We start from the raw sequence: 18,751 nt of genomic DNA on the forward strand, positions 1-18,751 counted from the left end.
TGTCAAGCTGTGGCTGCTCAGGAGCAGTTCAGAGAGCTTTGGGCAAAATGGAAGGTAAGAAAATCAGCTTGAACAAAAGGAAACTTGAAATTGAACTCTGATGCATATGCTGCTGTCTTCTTAACAGGTGAAGTTGTATCAATTTTACAGCAGCAATGAGGGAAGGATATATGAATGAGAAAGATGGAATTATTATTTATAACTGAGAACCAACCAAAAGTATTCTACATTCAGTGTCTTAGACTTAGGACATGGTTACAGAAGCATTTGGAATTTACACACTGAAAAACAGAACAACATTACATTATGACAGCATACCACACTTCATCCCTATCTCACCATACTAACCACGACGCTACAACTTACCATACTCCTTGCAGATCTGAGCCAACTCTTTAGCCACAACATCAATATCATCGTCACCTTTCTTCACTATAACTTCACTCAGTTCTCTAGCCTTTCTCCTAATACAAACCCCATCTTCCTCCACCAAAACCCTCCTAATAACCCTGCAAATCTCATTTCTCTTATACTCACCAAACTCATCTCTCTTCACCTCCAAACCGACACCAACTGACTCCACAAGCCTAGCATTCAGCGGCTGGTCAGTCTGCATAGGCATAGCCACTATAGGCACCCCAAACCTCATACTCTCCAACACCGAGCTCCATCCGCAGTGGCTCACGAACCCTCCTATGCTCTTGTGCGCCAATATCCTCGCCTGTGGGGCCCACCCTTCTACCACCATCCCTCTCTTCGCATCAAACCCATCAAGGAGAAAGCTTTTCATACTCTGTTTCTTCCCTGTTTCCGGCAGCCTTACTACCCATATGAAGTTCACTAAACTAAGCTCCAACCCAATTGCTATCTCCTCTATTTCTTCCTTTGTAGGGTAAGACTCGCTCCCAAACGACACGAACACCGTCGATAACGGCTCCTTCTCGTCTAGCCACGTCATCAAGTTCTCAAACCCTTGATGGGGTTCAGGGTCTCTGATTAGAGGACCCACAGGGACCATTTTCTTATCACCCAAAACCGAGCTCAGATGATCCAAGTACTTGCCTTCAATCTCGGCGAAAGTTCTGATGAGTATAACCTTGTGGGACCGCCTCATCGCCTCAAAAGAATGTTCCTTGGTTGACGTTCCGAGAGGAACCCTGTTTTTCTCGAAGTCATACATCCATATCTCTGGGAAGGGGAAATCTCCGGCATCAAGTTGGAGGAAGTAAGAGGTGGAGGAAGCGTTGGTGAGGAAAAACTCGACGGCGGGGATGTTGTGAGAGGTGGCGAGAGCAGGGGCCCAGCTCTGGATGAAGTCGTAGATGACGAGGTCTGGTTTTAGGGTCTCGAGGATGGAGGAGAAGCTAGGTGGTCCAGACACGTGGAGGGCTTGTTTGAGGGGGTCCATGAGATGAGGTGGCAGGCCGTTTGTGGTGTGGTGGTGAGGTGGCAGCTCCGGCGTTGAAGGAAGATGGAGCTCCACCAGCTCTATTGTAACATTGTTTTTTATGCGTTCAAGGTTGACTGGAGTTGAGCAGAGGTGGACGCGGAAGTTGCGGGCGGCGAGCTTCTTGCCGAGCTCTAGGAATGGAGAAATGTGGCCGTGTGCTAGCCATGGGAACAGCAGGATGTTGATCGTTTCTCTCTGTTTGGACTCCATTGATCACGCAGGGTAGTGTAGTGGATTTGGGATGAATGAAAGGGATTTAGAAGGTAGGAGTCAAATTATGTACGTTTGTCTCCGAATGACCCAGATGGCGGTAGAGTTTGAGTCAAAACAGTATACTTTGTTCGAGACGATCGAAGAAGCTGCCAGTCTAGGAAAACTGTTCAAATTCTCTAGCTAGATCGGACAAACCCGACATCTATGTATGAAGGGGGCGGATTAGGAATATTTTAAAGATGTGTCACTATATTTTTTAAATATAATATAATATATAATAATAATAAATTTTATTATTAATTTAATAATTGTAATAAATAAAATATATTTATAATAATGAATATAATTATTTAATAAAAATATAGTGAAAGTTATTCATAAAATATTAAAAATAGGAGAGATTGAATGAATATGAGATTTGAACTCAAGACCTACTATTGTTGTTATAGATTGATTTTTTTTAAAACATATCTATTTTTTCGTTTTTTTCTACTAAATATAATTACCAGGATCGGATAAACGGGGAGCCCGGGCCCCCCTAATACCCCTAAATCTGCCCCTGTGTGTAGGTGTTACACCGAAAACGGAATGTGTGGATTATTATGCTTGGAATTTGTCAAATATTTTTCTTTAATTGTATTTTATACACGTTTCTATATTTTTTATACCAGGACAACGCTAGGAATCTTTCTAGATGACAATTCCGCATTATTATTAAAGATAATACTTATAAAATATCAAAAAAGTTATGGAGAGGGATTGTGCAAGGTTTCGTCTTTCTCGCAGAGTCCTGATATCTGAATCAAGTAGTCTAATTGAAATCACATATTTTTCTAATTTCTGCTAGATCTAAATTATGCATTATATCACTAGCTAATACATCTACAACTTTATTGCTTTTCCGGAAGCAATGTATGAATTTGAATTCTTGAAATTTATTAGCCCCTCTTTTGATATCTTCCACAATGGAGTGTATATTCCAAGGTACTTTCCAAATGTCTCGTATTGTGTTGATCAAAGACATGTTGTCAAATTAGTAAAGAATAATATGAATCCATGAAATTGATTAGCTCATAATGAAGCATCTATAAATACAAGTGTAAACTTGAATAAGATGAATACGTGATTGTAATTTTTGAAGCCTTATATATAAAGATATTTGTTTTCGGTCTTGTTATCTATAAGAAAAATCATTTAAAATGTTTCAATCAATTCCTGTAAGATTCTTCTAGACATTAGTACAAAGGGTTAAGATACTATTTTTATAATTTATTGCAAAGTAGTCTATATTTTATTCAATATATTTTCTTTTCTCTCTTCTAAATTAGTGGAAAAATGGTTATAAATTTCTATGTTACCAGTATTCGTTTCTTGTACTGCACAAGACTATATAACCTATATATATATACTTATATATGGTTTTCCTAAGTAGGCATATACAAAAAAACTAATTTATTAAAGAACACTCTAGCAACCTTATTCATGTGATCATTAGGTAGTCAACGAATTATTATAACACTATCGTTCTTCAATTGTGTCCTACTATTTCGTTACAAGATTTCCTACTATGGAAAGTTGGTATTTACTTCTTTGCTCATGGAAAAATACATCAAGTCCTTCCCGCGGTATTATATCCACCATAATCTAATCTAATAGTACTTATGAACTTCACTTTTTAATGCATTAATTGTGATCAAAATTAAACATATAATTACTCTAAATATCTCTTTCCTAATATACCCTTGGTGCTTCTCTATTTTCTACTCTAAAGGTTGAACCCTTCATGCCCCTTTTCCCTTCGGTTTCCCGACATAGCGTTACACCCTTTATAATTTAGTTCATAATAAATACTTAATGTCTTTTCACAATATAGGTAATTGCACAATGAAACCGGGTAGAGTTACCACCTTTGGTGAGCTTCATCTTTACACTTTGTAACGTCTTCAATCTCTATATCCACATCATCATCCGTAACTTCACAATATAAGAAACAAAAATGACTTCGAATAGTCCTTTATGAAACTTCTGGTGCCGATGATGTCGCCTTTTCCTCTGGGAGGAAGCGCCACCATAGTAGAGATGGCCATTTTAGAACCGGAACCGGAGAACTAAACCGGAACCGCCGGTTCTGGAACCGGCCACTAACTGGCTCTGGTTCCGGTTCCACTATGTAGATTTAATAGCGTTATATGAAATCGGAAGAGAATGTGTATGTCTCAGGTCGCTTATACATCATGTTCAAAGTCTTGCGGGATGAAAACAGTTACAGAAAGCCCAACAATCATATATGAGGACAATGCAACATGTATCTCCCAAATCAAAGAAGGCTACATCAAAAGCGATTGTGTCAAGCACATATTGCCAAAATTCTTCTCAACACACGAGCTTCAAGTGCAAGGAAAGATATACGCTCAACAAGTCCAGCCAAGCAAAAACTTGTCAGATGTGTTTACGAAATCATTACCTACAAGAGTCTTTTAAGAACTCATCTACCAGATTGGAATGCGCCGTTTTAGAGACATACACTGAATTGAGGGGGAGTATTATGACTGCACTCTTTTTTCCTTAGTCTTGTTTTTCCCATTGGATTTTTCCTACACAAGGTTTTTAATGAGGCAGTTAATAATGTACATCCAAGGGGGAGTGTTATAATATTAGCGTATATGGATGTCCATTTATATAGTATGTTTTGGAAACCATAGAATCTTCTTGTAACCTCTATATAAACCTCCTATTGGTGACCTCACATTGTAACAAATAGGGTTATATATAGAGATTATTTTATTTACTATATGAATAGGCAAGAAAATAACTAGTTTTAAGGGATTCCATTTTTTATTACGTATAACAAATTCTTTAACTTTCATATTTAAATTATGAATGTTTGGATTGAAAAAATATTTTAAATTATATTACCAATCTAATTGTCAGTCCAAAAATTAATATTCTTACCATTTCCTAGAACCCTAAAAAGTCCATTTTCGAAATCTTTCCTTAAGAGAAGAAGTATAGAGAATTGCCAGGATTGTTTATGTTTTTTCTAGTAATTTAAAATGTTACAATTATGTGTATATTTTTCCGAAATCAGTCGGACCCATATACTGTTATTATCAGTAAGAAGTTTCCAAAGTAATTTCATTTGAAGGGCAATATTGCATGTTTAAGCTTTGTGTAGCCCCATGCCTCCAATTGATTTACGTTTACAAATTTCATCTCATGACAATGGTCTGTAAGAGGAATTATATTTATTCCAATTTTTTTTATTGATATCATCAATTTTCTTATGAATACTAGATGGAAGAAAAAAACTTTGCATTAAGTAGTTTGTCTTTGAGAATATGTTGGATTGAATTAGAACAGATCTAGCCGCTTGAGATAAAGTATCTACTTTCCAATTAGAATGTTGAGTTTTGAGATTATCGATAGCACATTCAAAACATTCACTCTTTACTCTACCTGCAACAATATGAATTCCACGATATTTTTCCATTGTTGTCGTAATACGTATTTGGAGTGTTGATGCTATAGAATGTTTTAAATGATTCAGAATATATGCTGAAAACTGAATTGAACTTCTACCATAGTTGATTTTTGATCCTGAAATATTATTGAAATGGTCAAGAGTATTTTTGATATATTGTGCATTTGAAAGATTTGCATTGGTAAAAATAATAGTATCATTTGCAAAGCTTAAAAAGGGTATACACATTCCACTCTTAACAATTTTTATTCCAACTTTACGATTGTTTTTTAAAGATTTAGTGGTTAATTTGCGATCCAGAAATTCCATAGCTATAATAAATATAAACAAAGCGACATGATCACCTTGGCGTAATCCACAATTTGGTTTAAATACAGAGCTTGGTTCATTATTTACTAGCACAGAGAAGGATGCAGAAGAAATACATGCCATAATAAGAGATATCCATTTTGAAGAAAAACCGAAAGCTTTGAGAATCTTTGATATGAAGGGCTATTGAAGTTTATCATATACTTTTTCCATATCTAATTCAATAGACATCCATCTACAAAGCCCCTTCTTTTTCTTGTGGAAGGAAAAAAAAATTCATGAGCAATAAAAATATTATCTTGGATAGATCTATCTTGAGTAAACGCTCATTATAAAGGGTTAATTAATTTAGGAAGCAATTTTTGAAGCCTATTTGCCAAGATTTTTGTCTAGCATTAACAACTGATTTGCCTACAATTGGCCAATATGTTTGATAGAATTCCGCTGGAAAACCGTTTGGACCACAAGTTTTGGTTTTAGGCAGCTGATTGACTATACCTTGTTTTCTGTATCTAAGGGTTGTTTACATAACTCAACATTATCTTCATTTGTGATTAATTGAGGGATAATTTGCAAATCATGTGTTAAAAGAGGAGTTATATGAGCATGTTTAAATCTAAATTGTAAATCTTTAGTAATAGCTATTGTAATATTTTCATGATCTCAGTGAACAATGCCATAAGAAGAAGTACATTGTGTAATTTTTTATTTCAGAATTCCGATCTTAGCGATGTTTTGAAAATATTTATCGTTTTTATCCATGTGAATAGTGTTTTTTAGTTTTTCTCTGTGAGAGCAAAATTTATGTTGGAAATTAAGATGACAATTATATTTTTGATTCTAAATTTAAATCTTTATTAATATTGGAGTCCATAAGATTTTGTAATATTAAAATTAAAATATTTTCAAGATATGAAGAAGTTTCATCAAGCTGAATTTGATTATTATGATAAAACTTTTTACACCATGTTTTAGAGGTATTCTTTATCTGACATGTTAAATATATAATTTAAACATGGATAATCTTTGACAGTCGAAAGTCCATACTTTTATAATATTATTAATATAACATGAATGACCAATCCAAGCATATTCGAAACGGAAAGAAATTTTTTTATAATTATTGTTACTACCTAACTGAAGAATAATGCAACAATGGTCTGAAGTAGTAAAAGGAAGTTGTGTAGTTTGTATAATATCAAAAATATTTTGAAAATTATATTGAATTAAACATTATCTAGTTTTTCAAGCACAATATTGAAGAAATCTAAAGATTTTATCCATGTATATGAGAAACCCACATAGGGAACGTTTGAGAGACCAAATTTGTTGTAAAATTCATTAAATCTATTACATCTAGTGGGATTATGTGGAATGAGGGAGGTTCTGGTGTGTACATCCCATTTCGTGCGTACGTGCGTATATGAACCTCTCTGTGTAATTTAATGAACCTCCATGTCTTATGTTTTGAACCACATATCTATTATGAACCTTCATTTCTGAAATTTTAGGCGGTTCAAAAAATAAGACACGGGGTTCATTAAATTTCAGGTTCATAGTAGATATGTGGTTCAAAACATAAGACATGGAAGTTCATTAAAATACACAGAGAGGTTCATATACGCACGTACGCATGAAATGAGCTGTACAATATGATCCTGTCCCTATGTGGAATACCACCCCATTTGTCATTATTGCTCATACTTTCATTGAAATATCCCATAATTATAAATGGATCTGTTTGGTTAGATAAGAGGTTATTAATAGTTTCTCAGAAATCATGTTTATTGTTTTCTAAAGACGGAGCGTAAATGAAAATAATATTGAATTGGTGATGGGGGCTAAGGCCGTTGTCCCTATTAAAGATACCCAACTAACGAATCCACTAGTAAAGTGGTAAGCAGGGGTCGAATCCCAAGAGAGCCAGAACGATAGTTTATTTTCTATTATGCTACCAAGTAATAACAATTGTATTTTTTCGTATGTGATCTTAATTAACTAAGCAATTAAGCAAGTATGAAAGCAATATATTGGTTGGGTTATAAACAATTATGGGTATGAAGCTCACTCCTCTAGCATCAACGCATTATTCAATTGGAATGTTGATCATCGAATTCTACTAACTTATATTCTGAATTGGTTAATCCGGTTGTCCTACTCTTTGTTCGTAAATAGCAACTAGTCCAAATAGTCCTAGAAACCCTTATTATGCAATAACCAAGGAAATCCCAAGATTCAAAAGCACAACAGCATGAAGATCAAAGATAAGTAGGTCTATGCAATACTATTGGCAAATTGCCGATACTCGACACATGTTTATAATCTCTACACAATAAGCACTCGCAAATAGTCTATGTAAATCATGCTCGCTACCTAAAGACAAGACTTTTCAAATCGAATTATCTAGCCTAGCAATATGATGGATAATAATCAACCTAGATAAAATCAAGATCAATCAATGATACTAAAAAAGCACAAGAGATTATAAAACAATCCTGAAATTAAACTTAGAACATAAGCGTTAGAATTCTCACAACAAGCTTAGAACAATGGATTCAACCTAAAGAGTGAACTATGATGAACTTAGCCAGGCATAGCCATAGAAAGCAATGAATACATATGAATGATTGATGGGAAAACAAACTAGGGGAGATGGGTGAAGATGGAACAAAGGTGGAAGCTTTCTCTGGCTGTTGCTAAATTCTACGTAAATGAAAAGAATGAATGAATGATGAATGAAAAATGATTCTAACCTAATTTCGTAAGCCTTATATAGTCTCTAATAAAAGGGAATTAAAATAAATGCAAATAAATCAAAAGATGTGGAAATAACTAATAAAATCTCGGATCAAATCTTCAATTATGGGTCATTCATGTCCGCATCACGATCGTGACATAGGGTCACTATCGTGATTTTGCTCCAGTTCTCAGTCCTGTGGATGGTCACGATCGTGACAGAGCCTCTCGGTCGTGACACCTCAACTGCGGCCAAGTCACAGTCGTGACATACCTGTCTCGGTAGTGGCGTCTTCAACTGAGGCTGATTCCCGGCCGTGATGCTCCATCTCGGTCGTGACTTCTTCTCCTGAGATGGACTTCAATCTTCTGCAAGCGTCGAGGCAGCTCGGTTTCGCCTCTCAGCTTCTGTTGGGGTGTAGGCGTGGCATACTTCCTCTAGCTCCATCCCGAATGCACTAAAAGTGAGCACAACGGGGATCTCCATAATAAAACCACTAAATACCGCTTACGAGCATCCCGCTAATCCATAAATGAACTCCAAACCGGATTCCGGGTATACCACTCGTTAAGCACCTAAACACCACTAAATCTAATCTAATAGTCGCTAGTTAACACTATATAACAAGCTCCTATCAATTGGATTAACGAATTATCATATCGAATGATGATGATGTTATTATAATTATTATTATTGTTATTATTATTATAAATGGTAGAAAATGACATGAATTCATAGAATTACCAAATAAAATCCATAAACCTCCTTTAGAATCTATTACATTACTAATTGTAAGTGCTTTAATACCAAGTCTTTTCATGAAATTCTTTCTAGGAAAAATATTTGTTTTTGTTTATGCAAGACAAATTATATCTAAGTGATTATGTTTTTTAATGAAAGAGATTTCTGTCCAGAAATCTATACGACGTACACCTCCACAATTCCAATATGCTATCTTCATAAAATAATTTGAGTCGTATGAATTCAAAGGTGCTCAAAAACACAAGGGAAATGATACCTTATGGTATCAATGATAATAATAATCATATGAATATGTATGGTAGAAACTGTGATAACAGAGGTAGTACGTACAAACTTATAGCATAATATTATATAACATAATATTTCAAATATAAACCAAATCAGCATGATTTTGAAAGTATTCACCATCAAGAAAATGCAGTCAACACATATTTCATATGATGGGCCCTAAAAAGACCCATTTTTTTGTATAAGCAAACCGAAGGCTCCTACGCATAGGAAAGACCTAAATCATCCTTAAAGATGATAGAAAAAAAATCCTCATATCTTGAGAGGAATTGATTAAGTGAAAGAACTCCTGACGTTTCCCCAGAATGGAACTGATGTCCCCTCCCATTTTGAAGAGAGTCGCAGCCTTACAAGCCAGAGTGAGGTTGAAAGGATTTGAAGCAATCCAATCAGCAGCTCGATTAGCCTCCCTGAAGCAATGCCGAAAGATGCAACAGTCAAAAGAGGAAGCACACGCCTTGATTTCCTGTAAAATCAAAGAGACCTCCTAAGGAACTTTCCAAGAATGGGAAAGTAGACAATTAATAATAGAGAGATTATCACCCTCGAGAACCACCTTCCGAAACCCTAAAGCAAGGACAACCCTGATGCCATAAAGGGCAGCCAGGGCCTCCGTCTGGAGGACCGAGATTGATCATATTTTCTTTAATAAGGTGAAGGATACTACCATGTTGATCGCGAATGATTGCTCCAATAGAAGCTGAACCATTACTCTTAACAGATCCATCAAAATTAATTTTTACCAGCATGCTTAGGTTCAGCGAGAGACCATTTTTCCCTTTTCTGGTTTTTTTATTATGGTTCGAGGGAAGCATTTTGTGCAAAAGTTGCCAAGTTTTATATTGGTGCATGGCTGAATTACAGATGTCATTAATGCATTTCTGTGTGGTGGTAGAGTCATTTATGAAGATCTTATTATTGCGAATCCTCCAAATATTCCACCAGATGAAAAAGGCTAGCTCATTGTTGATATTATTATTGAGGAAATGGTCTAAAGAACAAATAAAATCGTTGCTTGTTACAAGATGAAAACTATGAGTGGTAAAAGAACTTAGATGTTGGAAAACCGTTAAAGTAAAGGGCATTCAAAGAATAGGTGCACACTATTTTCTTGATGATGGCTACAAAGACGCATGAATTATCCACTCTAGAGTAAAAACGATTGAGTCTCTCTGTCGTAAGTAGAGAATTTGAACACGCTTTCCAGATGAAGTTATCAACTTTTGGAGGAAGCTTAAGCTTCCAATAAGAAAGTGAATGGTAGAGAACTTTACTAGAACAGTTTGTAACGATATTAAAAGCACTTTTAGTAGTAAATTCACCCGTAGTGGAATCCTTCCAAACAAGTTTATCGTTAATGTCAATTCTGGGTAGATAAATGTTACTAATTTTGTTCACTAAAGAAAACGGAAGAAATGTTGCCAACAAATGGGTGTCCCAAGACTTATTTGGAAGGATGAAATCCGAAACTAGGTGTTGATGGTTGATACCAGGATAAATGTCTTCAAGAGGTTGATCAAGTAGCCAAGCGTCTTACCAAAATTTAACAGACTTACCATTTCCAATGATCCATCCAAGCCCTTTTCGGAACTCGCTATTGAGGCTTAGAAGACTATTGAATTGCCAGGAATTCCTAGGGTTTTTTGAAGGTCCAAGATAGAAGCGTTTTTACAATACTTTTCATTGATAATTTTAACCCAAATGCTATCGGGAGAAGTGAGCACTCTCCAGATCAATTTCATTTGAAGGGCTTTGTTATTTTCTTCCGACAATCTGAGCCCCAAACCTCCTTCACTCTTAGGTTACAAATTTTGTCCAAGAGAGTAGAGGGTGAAAATTGGAAGAGAAATTATTCCAGAAGAATTGCTTAAAGATGTTATCAATACCTTCGCAAGTGCCCTTATGGAGGAGAAAGCATTGCATAAGGTAGTTAACTTTGGAGTTTAAGTGAGATTTTATAAGTGTGATTCTTCCGGCTTGTGAAAGGAAAGAAGCTTTCCATTTTGAAAGTTGCTTACGGAGAGAAATAATAAGTTCATCAAAAACATTTTTGTTGATTCTTCCTTTAAAAAGCGGAATACCAAGGTATTTCTCAAGTTTTTCTGTTAGCTTAACGTTAAGAACCCACAACCAAGTTATTGGCATGGGTTGTTGAGACATTTGAAGAAACCTGTATAGAACTTTTACAATAATTCAAAGAAAGTCCTGTGTGGTCAGAGAATTGATCAAGAAATTGCTTAATGAAATACATATTAGCCATTAGCTTCTGCAAGGATAATCGTATCGTTTGCAAAAGATAGGAGAGGAATGGTAGTTCCATGTGTTGTAAATCTGATTCCTACTGGCTTGTTAGGTAATGATGCATAGTTTTGCAGGCTTCTTGATAGATATTCCATAACAAGAATGAAAATAAATGGAGCAACCGGATCACCCTGTCTAATTCCTCTCGAGGGAGAAAATTCCGGGCCCGGTTGATTATTAACTAAGACAGAGAGTGTCGTGGATTCTAAACAAATTTTAATAAGATGAATCCAAGAATTGCAGAAGCCAAATTTACTCATAATAGCATAGATAAAGTTCCAATCAATTTTGTCATAGGCTTTTTCCATATCCAATTTAAGGGCCATCCAAGATTTTTTTTTATTTCTGAATATGGAAGGAATGAAAAATTTCATGTGCCGAGAGGATATTTTCTTGGATAAGTCTGCCCTCGACAAAGGCAACCTTGAAGGGGCCCCACAAGTTTGGGAAGAATAACTTCAGTCTATTAGCGAGAAGTTTAGATATAATTCTATAGGAAGAATTATAGAGTCCTATGGGTATAAAGTCTTTTAAGGCAATAGGATTTTCTTTTTTCTGGATGAGCGCAATAAAAGAATGGTTCCAAGATTGCAGTAAAGTACCCAAAAAGAAGAAAGATTTAACTGCCTGGAAGAGCGGTAATTTAATAATATTCCAAAATTTCTGATAGAAATCAATTGGGAAACCGTCTGGTCCTGGTGTTTTATCAGGTGGTTGATCAAAATTTGCTTTTTTTAGTTCGACCATAGTTGGAGGTTTCATTAAAGCTTGGTTATCTTCCTGAGAAACAAGAGTTGGGATACACGAAAGATCAAAAGTAGTTATAGTTGTTCTTGTTGTTGAACAAAATCTCTCAGCAAGCTCCTGAGAGACTGCTTTTGTAATATCCTCTTGGGAGTGGACAAATTCGCCATCGGCCTTTCTAATGAAAGGAGAGCCTGCCTATAAGTTTTAGTTTTAGCTATGGATTGGAAGTAAGAGGTGTTATGATCCATTAGGTTGAAGTGTTTGGCTTTAGCCCTTCTTTTCCAGTAGTATGTTTGAAAGTTAAGGATTTTTTAGTACCGAATAGAGTGGGAGTAAATTTTCTTGTTATTATCAATATTCAGAGGGTTGTTAAGAAATTGTTATGAAGGTTAATTAGCTTAGATTCAGCTTGCTTAAGATTGTGATTATAGAATTTTGCATTTTTGCAAGCCCAAGTCTTAGAGTAAGATTTGAGCAACTTTAGCTTTTGATAGAAACAGAACATATACGATGCAGTCATGCGGAATTTCCAAATTTTATTAACCAGGTTTGTATAGGAAGGAAATTCACCCAGACATTTTCATATCGAAAGGGGATTTTACATGATTCCGGGTTGTTGCCTAAAGAAAAAGTTATTAACGCATGATTAGAGGTTGTGAAAGGGTGATATTTTACAAGGATGTTAGGTAAGAGATTCAAAAGAGATCTAGAGAAAAGGACACGATCAAGAACATTATTGTGCATGATGCGACTTTTTCTCCATGTGAAAGGGAAGCCAGTGATGTTTGAATCTAATAAGTCAAGCTCTCAAATAATCTTCGTAAGTCTTGCAAAATGGTTTATGCTAGTTTGAGCTCCACCCATTTTGTCAACCGGGTTAAGAATGTCATTGAAATAACCTATAGTGAAACATGGTTTATTCAGAGAAGAAACGCAATTAGAGATCTCATCCCAGAAACCATTCTTGTGAGGTTCTTTCAAGGGAGAATAAATAAAGACGAAAATAACGTTATTACAGGAAAGAGATCCTTTGAAAATGCAACAGTTTCTAAACATCTTAAGCGGTTTGAAAGATGAAGTGGGTAAAGTTTTGTTTCCAAAGGACCCAAATACCTCATTTAGTACCAATAGCAGGAGAAGCTTGAATAAAATCAAAACCCCATTTCTTGAGCAGGGAAGTTTCGGGATATTGGTTTCTTTAGTTTCAGCTAAGAAAAGAACATCCAATCTATTATTATGTTGAATAAAGGTGAGTTCAGTCGAAAAAGATTTTCGTCTGGACCCTCTACAATTCCAAAAGCCCACATTCATCGGAAACTCGTAATGAAGCCTGCTACAAGCCCAAACAACAGAGAACAAGCCCATAAAAATTCATAGCAATGGGATCGTAACACATCCGAGCAAACCACAAGTAAAGCAGAGTAAACAAAATGGTCCAAAAACAGAGGCCCAAAAGTCCAGTGCGTGTTATTGTTGGAACAACAAGTCCAAAATTGAAAGAGTAATAAACGAAAAAAATTACAGACTTCAAAACAGAGGCATTTTGACCAAAGCTCAGGAAGAAAAGAGCAAACTGAGAAGCCAAAAACGTCCCCCATCACGCCAAAATATGTCCAAAATTCCTGTGCAAAGAGAAAATACCAATAATGAAGGTATACACACCACAGTTAATACTAGCGGTCAACATATGTAAAGTCCAAATTTTATTGCTAATCTGGCTAACACCAGTATGGTGGCTGTCATACATAGTACTAGATATCCTGATAATAGAGACATGAGACAGCTTCAGCTTTTGAAAGGGAAATACATAGTCGAGGAAAAGCAAAGGTCAAGGCAAACATGAACACTGTTATGAAGAAGAACCCCATCAATTGAATTCTAAGGGATCCTTCAATCACTTTCTGCGTATTAGTTGAATTCAAAAGTGACATCCAGCAAAACTCACTTACCCGATAGATGCTTCGGATGCTTCCTCGGTCGTGCAGTACGTACTTCTGTTGACCCGTTCAGTAGAATTCCGAAGAAAGATATGCTTAACTATAAGCCAAATCTGAAGCCGGAAAGGATGAAGTAATGAAAGAGGAAGTCATTCGATGTGGTTCTTTTCCCGCGAGTTCTATTGTGCTTTCATACCCGGACTTCGCATATTACCGCCCAGTTGGATTTGTGTCATAAGAACACCATTCATTCTCAAAGGAAGCAATCATGATTACGGTTGAGCATCCGCCCCCTTGTTCTTGTTCTTCTTCTGCTTCTTGGCTGCTCGAGGCGGAATCTGTGGGTCAGTCTCAGGCTGCATGTCGCTAGTGCCTCTAGAAGAAGTGCCCACCTCACCATGAATCTCCATGTTATATATCTTGCGCATGATTGTACTGTTGGATTTCTCAGAGAAGCCAGGAGATATTTTCTTTTCCTTAGGGTTAGTACGATTGCTCGAAGTCACATTAATAGGAGACATGTTACCTTGGGTGTGGAACTAAGAACTGGAGCCAGAGTTTTGATTGTTCTGCATATCGGCCAAATTCATGTTTTGGACGAGTTGGTTAGACATCATCATGGCCATTTGTTGAAACTGATTAAGCATTTGAGGGGAGTAGCTTGCAGATTGACTCAGAAGCTGTTGTGGTAACATGGAAGTTGGAGGAATTTGACTAATGGGTGTGGATTGGGTTCAGTGATCACGATAGGGTTCATTGGGCTTTTACCATGGCCCATTGAAAGCCCTATTGGATAGCAAGAGGGGCTGATTTGCGCTGAGCGGCAGGAATGGATTGGGTCTTAATGAAATTTGGGCCACATGAGGGGATTTGCTGGGCCGACCCACGCCGAAGTAGTTACCGAACAGTCTCATTTTTGTCATATGAGCGGCTTGCCTCTAACTTCAGTGCCAACCGGAGAAAACAGAATTGCTCCGGCACAAGGTTGTTCAACCCAACAGTCCTCGAATCTATGATCTTCTTCAGCACAGCATCCCATCCCGGGGGAGAAACTTTCGTACCAGAGCTTGAAGGACAAAGGAGTTCCATCAAAATATATGATCTTGACATATATAGGAGGGTTAGGAATTGTAGTGTTGATACACAATCTAGCAAATCGGTGTTTGTTTCTAATATTGGAATTAGCATCAGATCTAATCAATGTACCAACATTATTACCATTAAGGATGAGATTCAAGCCATGCTCATTTTGGAGGTAGAAAGGAGGAAAGGGTTTCTCACCCAGAGATCAACGGTTTGGAGAATAGTTTGTTAGGATCAAATTCTTTCACATAGGAAAGACCACAAGAAAGTTTACCCTGAACATGTAGGGACGGTTATACCAAACGAAGTCTCGAGCTTCCCCGGTTTGCAAAAGTGAATAACAGCCAATGGTGGATTAAGTTTGTCAATGCTTAACATCACCTTGAATTCCCTTCCAAGTATCCTTGAGTTTTGCATATATGGTCGCCGTCGAAATCTGGGCTGAGGTATTGACTAGACGAATGATGAGTGAGAGGTGAGACAGGTGAGCGATCTGGTTTTGAATCTCTGGGTTCCAAAAGGGTTAGGAGTGTCCACCTCGGGGTGAGCAAACTCAGGTTCAGCTGAGGGCGCTTGACCATAATGGAAAGAATTTGTTGCTGAGCAGGGTCGACATTCTTCAGGGCCGATTCTTCCAACACCAGATGATCATTGTAGTGAGGAGGAAAATCTTCCCTTGAGAGATAGGAGGAAGGGTTTCAAAGGGACAGAGCTAAAGAGTTCGTGGAGTTACCACTTCAGTAATGGAAAGCTGGATGTTTTGAAGAGTTTGTTTGTGGATGGTTGATGATCGCATCAGCGAAGGTATGAGGGTTGTCCATGGAAGAGATATCATTGGGGAGAGATTGTTTGACAGGCTTTGTGTGGTGAAGAAATAAGGCCATACAAGACATGTATATATAGTTGAGGTGTATACCAGGATGGAGTGTGATACATTGTGCGAGTTTCTATGGGGTTGGAGAATGAAAAAATTTGCAGGACACGTAATCATGCCTAAAGGATAGATAGTATCTAATCTAGGCAATAAACGCTCAGGAAAGGATTTGAGAAGGGCAAAATTCTGTAACTTATACTAGGGTTAATAGCAGTATAGGTATATTCTGCACGAGGGCGATTCAGATTATAGTGAGACACAAAGGAGGGAGTCGAAACTAGGGTGTTGTTTAGAAATCATTGAAGATCAGAACATCCAATCCAGCCCAATAATATAAAGGGTAATTGCTATTTATCGCACAATGGTTTTTGCTAACCACCGCACTTCTGTTCGTCACGTTTGAGAGAGGCCCGACCGTCATGTTTGAGAGATGCCTGCCCATCACGTTTGGCATCATCACGATCCATGCTGCTTCAATGTCACGTTTGAAGCACTGTCTATTCTGACGACCATGTTGCTTCAAACGTGACGTTTGAAGCATGGTCTATCATGACGATCCTCCATATTACCTCCCTCGTGATGAGCCACCCTGATCTCCCCGTGACGATTCACCATATTACCTCCCTCGTGACCAGTCACGCTAATCTCCCCGTGATGAGCCATTCCCTAGATCAATCGTGACGATCTCGTGTGTGATGGTTAGCAAAAATATTGTGCGATAGATAGCTGGGCCCATATAAAAGAAGATTTTAATTTAAAGAAGCAAAGATGGAAATTAAAAAGCCCCAAATGATTACTATTCTAGGGTTATTCATTAGCACAATTTTCAGTCCATTTCTCACATTGAATGCCAAGGAGAATAATCATATAGGGAAAAATCAATGCTAATAAGGAACCGATGAATCCTAAGAGTAGAAAATAATTAAGGGAATAATACAAGTAAAGGTTGTAGTGATTAGAACTTGTTCGAAGTCCAAAGTAACCCCCAACGCCGCAGTGATGATCCTCGAAAAAGCACAAGTGAGAGGAGAGATCTCCAATCAGGCCATCCACGCTGGATAGCGAGGCGTCACCTAGCTCGACTCTCAGATCCATAGCTCAAAGCTGCCCGCTCTAATAAATGAACCGAATGATTGAGAACAAAGGCTCAATCGGCTCCCTTCCAGCTAGATCTACAAAAGTTCCTTTTTGCATGCCTCCTTTGCCTCGAGCTACCATTTACTAGCTCACTAGATCTGCAGAAAATAGTGTTAACGAAAAACAGATTAAGAGCAATCAAAGTATTAATGTTAAGGGTCTTGTAAATTGTTTGGAGATTGGTTAAAAATGGATTTGGAGAGAGGACCAGTTCCAAGAGGCAAAAAACAGAAAAGGAAAACAACAGGGAGGAGCAAAGCTCCATCCCCAACTGGGAACACCACTGATCACAACTAGGAGCAAAAGAGAAGAGAGGAGGGAGAGAACCCTAAGAGAGAGAAAGTCCCAGTTTCGAAACACCGTTGATCAAGATGCATGTTGGCTATGAATAAAACCATATATATCTTGTAGAGATGCACGACATGCAATGGAGCCTGCTGATAGTAGAAGAGTACAAACCGCACCGCCCAATATAGTGAAACTCTACTTCCTTGATGAACTCAAAAATTTAAGTTGTTGTCCTTCTCACCCATAGGCAGCACAGGACGACATAATCCATCAGGTGGAGTTGAGACTAGATATATCATCATCGTCAAACCCGTCGTCGGAGAAAAACACCGTCGAGCATAGTGAAGATGGAGGTTAGGAGAGAGGACAAGGATACGTATACCACACTTAAAACATCATCAACATTAGCAAATCAAATAAATTTGATTAATACAAATATTATATAAAACTACAATGACCATCATGCTGAAGCATAGCATCGAAACAGAGACTAAAAAACCAATTGGATCTCGCTAAGGTGGATTCGTAAATTCCAAAGAGTTAGAATGAAGAAGAATCCATTTAATAGGAAAACCGACAACTAAAATTTACTTAAAGTGGGCAAGGGTAAACAGTAACGGATAAAAAGGATGATTAAAGATAGATGAATAGAAAGAGAGGTTACAATTTATACACTGCCCAAAATAAAAATTACTATTGTATTTGAATGTAATACGGGTGCTTTTGGATAGATTATGAACGGTAGAAATAGTAATAGGAAAATAAGAAAGGTTAAGTTGAGTGATTCTATTTTTCAGAGAAAAAGAGATAATATTATACTTGAACTTACATGATATGAAATCAAGACGAGAAGAACAACTACGTCTTACAAGTAAAGCTTGATTTATATGCAGAAGAGAAGAGAGTTAACATATATAGAATGATTGACATATTGTAAATTAATAGATTTGTATGTTCAGAAACTTACTATCATGAAGTGTAGTGTATTTATATCTCGAGAGTAAAAAACCTTGTAGAAAAATGAACATCCATTGCATCGAAAAAGTAACAATATTAGTAGCAGACCCATACAACTTGAAAATCTCGACTTTCATAGCTAAAATGAATGAAATGAACAGAAGAGTACCTTTCTTTGCAATTGTTC

General features: G+C 37.0%; 1 protein-coding gene across 1 annotated transcript; it reads right to left on the reverse strand.

Moving 5' to 3' along the window:
• Nucleotides 1–355: 355 nt before the first annotated feature.
• On the reverse strand, nucleotides 356–1,660 carry LOC141249978 (uncharacterized). Its single transcript, XM_073669844.1, has one exon. It carries the CDS (start codon nucleotides 1,658–1,660, stop codon nucleotides 356–358), a length of 1,305 nt encoding a protein of 434 aa, XP_073525945.1.
• Between the last annotated feature and the right edge of the window lie 17,091 nt (nucleotides 1,661–18,751).

The sequence above is a fragment of the Phyllobates terribilis genome, unplaced genomic scaffold (genome assembly GCF_046119375.1).
Source record: "Phyllobates terribilis strain yellow unplaced genomic scaffold, ASM4611937v1 Scaffold_5305__1_contigs__length_52617, whole genome shotgun sequence".
Taxonomy (NCBI): domain Eukaryota; kingdom Metazoa; phylum Chordata; class Amphibia; order Anura; family Dendrobatidae; genus Phyllobates; species Phyllobates terribilis.